The sequence below is a fragment of the Eschrichtius robustus genome, chromosome 14, assembly GCF_028021215.1.
Source record: "Eschrichtius robustus isolate mEscRob2 chromosome 14, mEscRob2.pri, whole genome shotgun sequence".
In the NCBI taxonomy this organism is placed as follows: Eukaryota; Metazoa; Chordata; class Mammalia; order Artiodactyla; family Eschrichtiidae; genus Eschrichtius; species Eschrichtius robustus.
The window spans coordinates 16,310,673-16,322,188 of NC_090837.1; the positions used below are offsets into that span (position 1 = coordinate 16,310,673).

Below are 11,516 nucleotides of genomic sequence, written 5' to 3' on the forward strand. Positions count from 1 at the left end.
TTTAGAATGTAAACATTCCTGGGGTTATTTTCAGCCTAAATGGCCCAATATCTTACCCATTAACAAGAGTAAAGCCACATCCTCATTACCCTGCTCTGCACAGAAGCCAGGACTGCCCCCAAGTGACCATCTGTCCAGACTCTCCAAACCCAGCCCCCCTGGACTTGCCCCTGTCCCCTGGGGATGTGGCACCTGCCGCTGGCCTGGAACTTCAGCCCAGCGCTGTCCGGGCTTGGGGACCGGGCTTCTGACCAGTGCTAGGAGTGCATTTCTTGCTGAGGAGAGACGCCCTCAGTGTGGATTGCACTTCTTTTCCAGGAAGAGCCCTTGGCTGAGGGTTGGTTGGGCCAAAAGCTTGTGTGTGCCCCATGAGAGACAGGGGTCTGGGGAGCCCTTGATCAGAATGGCACATCCTGCCATTTCACGCTGCAGGGAGGAGGAATGGCCGCTCAGAACATGCTCCTTCGTGGTCCTTTCAGTCCGTTTAGCCCAGACGTTCAGGAAATGCGCTGGATGGGAGAAGACAGTTCTTTCACTGGGCGCGCTGGGTGGGAAGAGCTCTTGGGGCAGCTCTGTTTCCCATTCCCGCCCTGATCATGGGACACTTCCCGCAGCAGCCTCCCTGACGGCCAGCGCCGTGGCGTCCTCTGGGCACACCTCGGAGGCTCTCTGAGAACAGCTCTGTTCATTGAGATACCAGAACGTGCGAGGCCCAGGCTCAACACCTTACGCTCCTCATGACACCAGCACTGTCCCACTTTACAGGCGGGGAAACTGGGGCTCCACCGGGTTAAGTAGCTCCCCCAAGGTCAGCAGCATCACTGGGGTGCAAACCCAGGTCTGTCCGATTCTAAAGCCCAGCCCTTGGCGGCTTCAGCAGGCGGGAGTCTCCTGCTTCTCCGTGGAAGCGGCCAGGCCCTGACATCTGTCCCCAAGCAAGTCCTCCGCGTGCACAGCTGTCCTCAGTGCTTCCTGACCTGAGGACACTGATGGGATGCATGGGGAAGGGCAGAGGAGACCCAGCCACAGAGAGGAGTTTTGCAAGAAACCCAGAGGCACATTTGGAATGGCAGTAGGAGAGGAGCTGATCATTGCCGTTGCCCTTTGCGTGTGTCCGTGCGTCCATCCATTTATTTATGCCCTCAGTGGACACACACTGAGCCCTGGGCTTGGCAGGAGGCAGTGCTGAGGAAAACATGGGGCCGTGCTCTTGGCCCAGCGCAGGGGACAGACACGGGTCCCGCAAGCCCTTGTATCGGTGTCAGCTTGCAGCTGTGAGAAGTGACCCGCGTAGGATCTGCCTTTGATCTCGCTGAATCCCTGGAACTAGCCTGGGAGGTGGGCACAGTGACTGCCCCCATCTGCTAGGTAGAGGGGCTGAGGCTGGCTCCGTCAGAGAAGTGATTCCCCAGGAGCCACGCAGCTAGTTAGTGGCCCCGCAGATTGGAGCCCGGGTCTCCCAGCCCTCGGGCGGGTTCTGTTTTCACCTGCCGAAGCCACAGCCCAGGGGGCAGAGGAGTTGACTTCCCGGTGGGGACAGGGCCTGCAGGCAGGGTAGGCTGATAGGTCCCCATCTGTCCCGCAGGCGGCTCCTTCCGCCACTTCCTGTGGCAGGTGTGTAAAGAGCTGCAGAGCTCCTCGCTCTCCCTCCTCCTGCTGTGCCCCAGCTCAGCCGTCAACAAGAACAAGGTAAGACGCGAGGCCTGGGCAGCCAAGGCTGGTGGCCCAGCGGTCGGCTCCCTGAGGGGCAGGGGCTCGGCTCATGGGTGCGCGTCCTCATCAGCTCTGCGCCCTTTCACGAGCCTTCCTGGTCTGGGCCGCGCTCTCGCTGCTCTGGCTAGACATGCTCCTGCCTGCCGTGGGTCCCGTGGGCCTGGGACCCATGTTCCTGCGGGGAGCAGAGGCCCATGTCAGTCACCTCACCTCTGCCTCCACTTGCAGGGCAAGTACATCTTGACCCCAAGCCCCATCACCTACGGGGAGGAGCAGCTGCTGCACTTCCTGGGCCAGTTGCTGGGAATTGCGATTCGAGCAGATGTTCCTCTTCCCCTGGACCTCCTGCCCTCCTTCTGGAAGACGCTGGTGGGCGAGCCCCTGGACCCTGACCAAGACCTGCAGGAAGCAGACATACTCACCTATAATTATGTCAAGAAATTCGAGAGTGTAAGTGAAAAGCCCATGTTTTCTGGGGGGCAGTGGGGCCCGGAGCAGTGCCCCTGGGGCCCTTCTTGCCACCCCATGGCCTCTGTGTCCCCACCTGGGGACTGACAGCCATCTCTTGAAGAACATTAGGCTGCATAAGGCATCTCTGCTGGCGTGGCTTGCCTCAGGCTTCCCTCCCTGCCGACAGCAGCAGCCCAGGGGTGACTTAACTAGCCTGCTGGGCCTCATGAGGACACAGGGGTGAAGGGTTCCCGGCAGCTAAAGGAGTAGAAGGGTTGGGTGGGAACTGCTCCAAGCAGAGCCGGTTTCACTTTTAAGAGCTTGGTTTCAGAGTGTCACGAAGAGCACAGGAGATCAGCTCTTGGGTATCACCTAGGCAGGGCGCTGGGAACGGAGCTCTTCCTCCCTCCCCTGTGCCTTGGGACACACAGAGATAATGAGATCACAGCAGTGTCTGACCGTTCCCCTCCGCACGCAGACCCGCCCACCTATGGTCACTGCTCGGGCTGCGGTCGGGTCCGTCCATTGGTTCGGCAGAGTCGCTGAGGCCAGGCTGGGCTCACGTCTGTTGTCAGGGAGCTGCCCCGCTGCTCTCCGTTTACGTAAGGCCCACGCTGGAGGGCTGTGTTCAGAAGCCCTCACAGTGAGGCCAGGAGGGAAGTGAGGCTCAGAGCGGTGGGCTGGCTGCGAGCGAAGCCACTAGCAGGGCTCGGGTCTGGCCAGCTGGAAAGCCTGAGCTTTTTGGCCCACACGCGCTCCTCAGGTTAGAGACCGTCCCGGCAGAGTGTGGAGGTGGCCCGTGATCCAGCCCTCCCCAAGGCCGGCGGCTCTTGCTCACCGGGGGCAGCCTTTGTGTCAGAGGCCTTGCGAGGCTGCTCTCCAGGGGACATCTGCTGAAGGAGGGGTCGGCCGATCGGCCTCCACTGGCGCAGACTTGAGGGCCCTCGGAGGGGCCTCGTTGCCACGCTCTCCGTAGTCCCCTTAGCTGCCACTTGAGGGAAGCCAGCGCACGGGAGCAGCAAAGCCGGGGTCCTGGACAGCAGTTGGCTTCTCAGCAGAAAGAGGGCCGACGATGAATTGTTTAAAGGGTCAAAGCAGGACGCCCTCCACAGGCTGGGGATTTATGAGTAGCTGCCAGGCGCTGCTCTGAGAAGTCCTGCCGGGGGCGTGGGTGGCAGCAAAGGCCTGAGGCAGGCAGAGGATGGAAGAGGCGCCCAGGCAGACCGTCCAGCCAAGGTTTCTGTCTGGAGGGGATGGGCAAGGCCCCAGAGGGTGCTGGGAGACAGAACCACCTCGGGAGAGGCGGGGGAGGCACATGAACCAGAAAGAAATGCCCTGAACTTCTGTCAGGGGTGCCTGCCTGCGGCCTTCACCGTCCCAGAGCTACAGGCTTGTTCTCCCCTGGGTCAGATCCCGTCCTCTCCTCGGTGGCCCAGCATGCACATCAGTGGGCCAGATGGTGGAGGGGGTAGCCCGTGTACCTTCCACAGGTGGAATTAAGCCAGGGCTCTCTGGTGACAAGTGATAGAAACCCCAGGTCAAACCAGCTTAGGAAAAAAATTTTTTTTAGTGATTTGATCTTAAAACCAGAAGTACAGATATAGATTGGCTTCAGACAGGGTTGAATCCAGGTGCTCCAACGATGTCATCAATGAGTGATCTCAAGATGGCCCCAGCAGCACGAGGTGCACCGCCTTCAGCCGTGTCCACGCCAGTGAAAGAGGGCAACTGTAATTTGGGTCTCGTTAGCCAGGCCTCGGCCACGTGCCTAACCCTGAACTGACGGCAAGGCTGGCGGGCCAGGCCACGGTAGCCCCCACCCGAGCAATGACCGACATCTGCCCAACTGGGGAAGGGGTTCCCTCTTCCGAGGGCCTGGGAGGCAGGGCGGCAGTCAGCCCTGCCCTGCTGTGCCTCCCTCCAGATCAACGACGAGAGCGAGCTGGAGGCCCTGTGCGCCGAGATTGCCTCCCAGCACCTGGCCATCGAGAGCCCCGACGGGCCCAGTAAGCCCTGCTGCCGGTTCACCTACCTGACCATGGCGGGCGAGGAGGTGGAGCTGTGCAGCCGCGGCCGGCACATCCCTGTGGCGTGAGTGCGCGGGGGCCTAGGTCAGGGGACCGGCGGCTTCCACTGGGGGGAGGGTGTGAGGCAGGACGGTGGGCGTCAGGAAAGATGGTGGAATATCTTCAGTGGAAGGACTTTATTCAGAAACACCAGCTCTGGGGCGGGTGACACCCAGAGCAGGAGAGGAGTTCACTGAGGTGCCAGGCCTGGGAAATCTGGGTAACGGCCTGGGGCCTCTGCCCGAGCGGGTGTGGGCCCCAGGCCCCAGAGCAGCCTCCTGAGCGTCGCCCCTCACCCACGACCCCCGCAGGTGGGAGAACAAGGACATCTACGCAGCAGCCATCCGGAGCCTGCGGCTGCGGGAGCTGCAGAACGTCGAGTGTGTGACAGCCGTGCGCGCGGGCCTGGGCACCATCATCCCCCTGCAGCTGCTCACCACGCTCAGCCCGCTGGAGATGGAGCTGCGGACGTGCGGCCTCCCTTACATCAACCTCGAGTTCCTGAAGGTCGGTGGCTGGGCCGGCCGGGCTGACAGGCATGTTGGCAGTGGCCTGTCATGTCTGAGTGCTTCCTGGGCCCCAGCACTCTGTCCTCCTCACATGTGAGAGGAGCTGTGCTCACCCCCCATCTCACTGCTGTGTAAACTGAAGCTAAGACAGGTCACTTACCCAAGGTCACCCAGACAGGAAGTGGCAGATCACCTGCCTCCAGAGCCCATGAATTAAGTCACCAGCCTGAGGTGAAGCCCCCTCCACTGTTCCGCCTGGCCCGTTTTTGCCCGTGCCAGCTGGGAGACCTTGCCCAAGTGACTTCACCTCTAATGGGAACAGTGACAAGACCTGCCCAGCGGGGTGAGTGGGGTAATGTATGGAGAGCCCCTGCTGCCGGGCCTAGTGCATAGGCCACAGTCACACAGACAGACGCTGTTAGAACTGCCTTTGCAGTCCTTGTCATCATTGTAACCTCCCTGTGTCCTGCAGCTGTCGATTCCCTGCTGCACCCTGCCCCGGGATTGGGCCCAGCCTTGTCGGGGGGGCACTGGGTTAGAGGCCCAGGCCTGCTCATGTCTGCGGCCTTTCTTCCCCAGGCCCACACCATGTACCAGGTGGGCCTGATGGAGACGGACCAGCACATCGAGTTCTTCTGGGGGGCACTGGAGATGTTCGCCCAGGAGGAGCTGTGCAAGTTCATCAAGTTTGCCTGCAACCAGGAGCGCATCCCATTCACCTGCCCCTGCAAAGACGGGGGCCCCGACACAGCCCATGTGCCCCCATACCCCATGAAGATCGCCCCCCCGGATGGCACAGCAGGTACTGGCCTCCCCTGGTCATGTTCCAAGTAGGGACACGTTGGCCCCGTTTGGAGCTGGGGCTGCTGGGCCCTGCATGAGGGGGGAAGAACAATGGACACGGACCCGGAACACCAAGGCCCAAATGTAAATGAGAGAGAGGCCAGGGGGTGGTGGGGCGGGCTTGGGGCCATGTGCTTCCCAAACCTGACCTTCACCAAGTGGCAGTATAGGCCCGACGCTGACATGTCTTCTGAAATTTTTAAGAGCTTAAAATCCAGAAGTGTTTTAATCTTCCAACTTTTAAATGCAGCAAAATAAATTTAAAAAATCAAAACTCTTTGCCAGCCAGACAAACCTGCCTGCGGTCAGACTCTGTCACGGGTCAGCCATTTGGTACCTGTACTGTACAGCAGCTGTGTATCTGCCCTTTCCTGCTCCAGAATCCAGCCTCCCAGGCCCTCATCCCCCGACTGGGCCTTGGGGTTGACTTGGAGCGGCCCGGAGAGGCAAACCTGGAGGCAGAGGGTCCAGCCAGGCCTACCTGGGATCCAGTCCCACGCTCTAACGCTGGCCCGATGTCTCTCCTATAGGTTCCCCAGACTCTCGCTACATCCGAGTGGAGACCTGCATGTTCATGATCAAGCTTCCCCAGTACTCCTCTCTGGAAATCATGCTGGAGAAACTTCGTTGTGCCATTCACTATCGCGAAGACCCCCTGAGTGGCTGAGGGGAGGGAGCCCGAGTTAGGCTGTCTCCAAGGCACCGCTCTGCTGGCTTAGGAAGCCTGCCACTGCGGGCACATCCCTCCGGGGCCCTGCGTGAGGAGTTGGCAACATTCTGCTCTTCCGAACCTTTGTCCACATTCCAGGACCTCCTGGAAGACTTAACCTTATGTATTTGTACGTTTCGTGATGGGTTGGTTCTTTTGCTACCTATTTGTGGTATGTTTGTAGGATAGTTTAGTCCCCAGACAGCTCCTGTCTCATTTGATCTTCCTGGATGTGTTCCTTCGTGGCCACCAGGTTCTGATGCTGTGAGGCCCCAGTTGGTTCCACATCACAGAACCACCCAGCAGGAAGCTGGTAGTGAGATGCCCTTGGCCCACAGAGCATCCTGTTCTTTCTGCAGAGCGTCTTCACAGACAAGTCTGTGGCCAGCCCTGCCCCTCCGCCTTGAGCTGGAGTTTCTCCTGGACGTGGCTCCTGCAGGCCTCCTTCCATCTTGAAATGGTTGGGCCAGTTACCCAAACATGGGAGACACACACAGGGAGCTTTACGTGTTAATCTTCCGGCTTTAGACCCTTGTCCATGGTCTGGGTTTTCCTGAAGAAAAGCCCACAGTGGTTCCCCCGTCCCTTCCCACCCAGACAGCCCTCTCTGCTGTCCGACTCTTCTGGGCCCCGGTCCGACAGTTTCCCACTGAGTGCTGCCCAGGATTAGAAGACCAAAGGGTTCCTCCCTGACCTTAGTACGCAGAGCCAGGCCAGGTGCGTCCCAGCTCAGGAGTTGAGAGGACCCCTGGAGCTAGAGGGACAGTGCTCAAGTTGGGGGCCTTTTTCCGAGACTCAGAACAGGAAAGCACATGATTTCAAGCCTACCCCACTTTTGTACTCAGAAATGTCCCTTCCTCACTACGGTATTTGTGATGTGAGGAGCAGAGGAAAGGCTACACCCCATTTTAAAAAGAGCTGTCTGAGGTGCTCTGCTCAATTCAGGGCCTACCGCAGTGACTAAGACCTTCAAGTCCAGATGGAGACACCAGGGTCCTTCTGCCCCTCTGGCCGGGCCCACCCGGCACCCCCTCCCCACCCCATGTGAGTGTGTGCCAGGGCTGAGCTGCTGCAGCCCACCTGCTGCCCCAGTGCATTTGTGCCCCGAGTAGGTCTTTGTCCACTGGTACTTTGCTCGAGAGCGGCAGATGCCATCTTGCTGGACACTGTCATTTTGGGCCTTGCCAGTTCTCACAGAATCACATCACTGTATTTATTGTATAATATTGTGAATATTGGAAGTTCTGAGTGAGTGCTGTCTAGAAGGCTTTGGAGCGTGAATGCTGGCGAGAGAGGATTTGCTCCTCCTCCGTCTGCCGGGGCCCGTTGGGAAGATGTGTGGATTTTAGAGTTAGAGGCATTAGCATCCACCTCCTCCCTGTTATTCTTAGGAGATGCATTAAGGACCATTATAGAAAAGATTCCCTGACCTAAGGAAAGGGTAAACCTGGATGAATCGTTCCGGTTGCATCAGTTACATTTGATGCAGGATCAGTCATGTCTGGAGGTGCCTGCAAGCAGTTTCCCTAATTGGAAGGAATACGGTCGGCCATTGCCTCCTGGGGGCGATAGCCCCCTTGACTGGGGGGGGGGGGGTCACACCAGGATGTAGTCCTGACAACAAGGATCCTCTTATTTCATTTCTGCATAATGAAAGAGCCTTTGGATTTACTAGAAGTGGTTTTTCCTCCCTGTATTTTTAAATCTTGGTCCCCCCCGCCCCCATCCTTCCCATCCCTTGAATGGACTCAGAATTGTCAGCTACCTCCCCAAGAGGGGTTTGGGAAGCTTCTGTTGGCCCATAACTTGACTAGATGACAGCTGTGAGTAAGATACCTGCTGCTAACACGACTGCTTCTCCCAGAGAGCACATTGAGGTCCAGACAGATCCAAACCTTGGCCCTAAAAAAATGTGTGCTGTAAAGTTACTTGATGTATATTTATTATAATTATTTATGGTTGCATCTAACAAACTTTTCATTCAATTTGATGCTATTTACACCATTGCTGTGTAAAAGAAGCTCATGACAGGAAAAGTCACACCAATAAATAACCTTCCTCTAATTTTGATTTACCTTAAGAGTTGTGTGATCATCTACTCTTGCTGAGAAGATTCGAAGGCCAACATGCTTGGATGGCTCTGATACTTGAGGGTCGCCAAGAAGCTAGGAATTGAAAGTATTTCTAATTATTATGGTCTCTTTACACTTGATGTGATTCTTACTCCATTATGCTTATAAACTACCCCTTGCCCCCCACTCGACTCCCTATAGTCTATGGTTTTCATACAGAAAGTCTGATTAAAGGGATGGAAATCCAAGGTCAAAGGTAAATCTAACCCTGCAGGTTCTGCCCACTCCTTGTCCTGGAGCTGGTCTGTACTCTTGTGCCAGTGTGAGGATTTTCCTCAAGTGGACTGTTGCACTGGAAGAGTCTGGGCCTCTCTTAGACCACGTGTCCTCCTTTGGGCACAGGCAGTGGATTTAGAACTACTTTGTGCAAAAGGAAATGCAGGGAAGCGGTAAAGACTTAGCTCAGAACTACTATCCAAAATCAGTGCTCTGCCCTCTTCTCGCTGTCCTGTGTCCGTCCCACACATACCGCACCACACACACACACACACACACACAGAACCAAAACACATTGTAAAGGGAAGGAATTGGAGGCCTCATGTGCCAGGGAAAAACAAGGACTGGAAACGCATGTAGGAAGCAGAAATTCAAGTCCCCACCACCCTGCAGAAGGCCGAAAGTTATTTCTGGAGAAACTACCTGAGATGCTCAGGGCTCCAGCCCCTGCCCCCACCCCACCCCAGGCTCCTACAGCAGGCTGGAAGACCCTGCCCTGAACTAACCCAGAGGAAAAACCTACAGATCCTGCCAGCCTGGGCTCTCCAGTGAAAATGCCAGCCTACTGTTCAGTGAAAGTGAACAGTGAAGAGAGCTCATCACCTTCAAGTGCCTCACTCTTAAGTATATAGATAGCCCAGAAACATCAGAGGTTTGTGCAAAAGTACAACATAAAAATACCAAAACAAAAATAAACAAATCCCAGGAAATAGTACAGAGAGTAGAACAAGATATCCAAGAAACAACTAAGGCACAAAGTGTAAATATTGTGTCCATCAAGTAAGGGGAGAAAAAGGCTGTGAGAGAAGATAAAAAACAAAAGCTTTGGAAATTAATGTCAGAAATAATATGATGAAAGGATAAAATTGAGGAAATCTCCCATAAAGTAGGGCAAAAAAACCAAAAGAGAATATGAAGGAAAATAAAAAATGTTCAGCCTAAGAGGGCCGACATCCAACTATAACTGGAAATCTGCAAAGAAAGAACACAGGAGAGAAATTACCAAAATAATAACACAAGAAAATTCTGAAAAAAGAGGACATGAGTCGCCAAAGAATCTATACCAACATACAACATGGGGAAATTTCAAAACACCAGATAGACACCCTAAAAAGCTTCAAGGGAAAAAAACCAGTTACATGCAAATCAGAATGGCATCAGATTTTTATAACAATCTAGAAAGTAATGCTTTCAAGACACTTCTAATTCTAGCTAACATAGATAAACAGAAACCAAACCTTACCCTCCCTTCTAAAACAAAACAAAACAAAAAACCTGACAAATACACCATCAGACAACAGGCATGAAGGACAGAGACCTGAGAGAAGAGAAACAAATGTGGTGGGCCCTACCACTGCCTCTGCTTACAGTTGGGGCAGAGTTGTCAGCAGCAAAGGGAGGAGAAACTGAGGGTGGAACCCAACAGTCTCCCTGAGATGAGAAGCCAAGGCATCCAAGGAGACCAAAGCAGCTAGTTTACAGGGCAGGGTATCAACAAGGAAAGAGTTAGTTACACAGAGAGAGAGCTCTATGGATCTGCTGAGAATCCCACTCAAGTGTTCACTGAGTACTGATAATCCCATGCATGTAAGGAAACTGCCAGAGGCTGGGGAAAGAACCAGCCAAAAGGATTAGAGCTGTCAAAGAACAGGAAATAGTTCCTTTTCCCAAGAGCCAGTGTGGAAAACATCACAGTTTATGGGGCATCAGTTTTGCTTTAGTAGTGGAGCAAAATTAGCCCGAGGCTGCTCACTGCTCAGGTCCCACTTAATAAAGCTTAAAAGTTTGATCTAGAAGGATCAAACTGTTTCCAAGTAACTAAGTATGAGAAACAAAGCTCAAGAATATTTATAGGAATACAAAAATACCCAGCACCAAAATAGGTAGAATTCAGAACATCTGGCATCCAATCAAAACCACCAGACATGCAAAAACTCAACACAAGAAGACCCAGAAAGTACCCAAATGATAAATTAGTGAGCAGGGGAATTAAAACAGTTATTATAACTACGTATTAAGTAGCGACCTGAGAAATATAAAAACCCAAATTTAACTTCCAGAGATGAAAATTACAATGTCCCAAATGAAAACTACACTGGATGAATTAACAACAAATCAGACTACAGAAGATTTAGTGAACTTGGAGACATATAATAGAAACTATCCATCTGAACACAGACAGAAGAATCCAAAAACGTGAAAAGAGTACCAATAAGCTATGGGGCAACTTCATGTGGCCTAATATATGCGTAAATTTAATCCCCCAAAGACAGGGAAAATGGAGAAACAGAAAAAAATATCTGAAGAAATAATGGCTGAAATTTTTCTGAATTTGGTTGAAAACTATAAACTCAAAGATGCAAGATGTTTAGTGAACTTAAAGAAGCAAAGAAATAGGTAGTAGTGATGGTTGCAGAACAATGTGAATGTACTTAATGCCACAGAATTGTACAAAGGCACATTATAACCAAGTTGCTTAAAATCAGTGATAAAGTGAGGAGGAGACAAGATGGCGGAGTAGGACTTGAGCTCACCTCCTCTCACTTAAAAACAAAAATCACGACTAACTGCTGAATAGCCATCGACAAAAAAAGACTCAAACCTACCAAAAAAGATATTCTACATCCAAAGACAAGAAGCCACAACAAGATGGTAGGAGGGGCACTTTCATGATATAATCAAATCTCATACCTGTCAGGTGGGTGACCCACAAACTGAAAAATAATTACATCACAGAGGTTCTCCCGCAGGAGTGAGAGTTCTGAGCCCCATGTCAGGCTCCCCAACCTGAGGGTCTGGCATCAGGAGGAGGAGCCCCCAGAGCATTTGTCTTTGAAGGCCAGTTGGGCTTGAGTGGAGGAGCTCCACAGGACTGGGA

The 11,516-nt window shown here is 53.7% G+C and overlaps 1 protein-coding gene across 4 annotated transcripts in view; it reads left to right on the forward strand.

The window, feature by feature from the left end:
• HECTD4 (HECT domain E3 ubiquitin protein ligase 4) overlaps positions 1–8,364 on the forward strand; it is a 199,788-nt gene extending 191,424 nt beyond the window's left edge. For all 4 annotated transcript variants that reach the window (XM_068562278.1, XM_068562280.1, XM_068562282.1 and 1 more), the window contains exons 71-76: positions 1,586–1,689; positions 1,942–2,163; positions 4,088–4,254; positions 4,541–4,736; positions 5,318–5,540; positions 6,112–8,364. In XM_068562278.1, coding sequence (XP_068418379.1) covers positions 1,586–1,689; positions 1,942–2,163; positions 4,088–4,254; positions 4,541–4,736; positions 5,318–5,540; positions 6,112–6,248 — 1,049 coding nt within the window. In that variant the 3' untranslated portion in view covers positions 6,249–8,364. The remainder of the gene's footprint in view (positions 1–1,585; positions 1,690–1,941; positions 2,164–4,087; positions 4,255–4,540; positions 4,737–5,317; positions 5,541–6,111) is intronic.
• Positions 8,365–11,516: the final 3,152 nt, after the last annotated feature.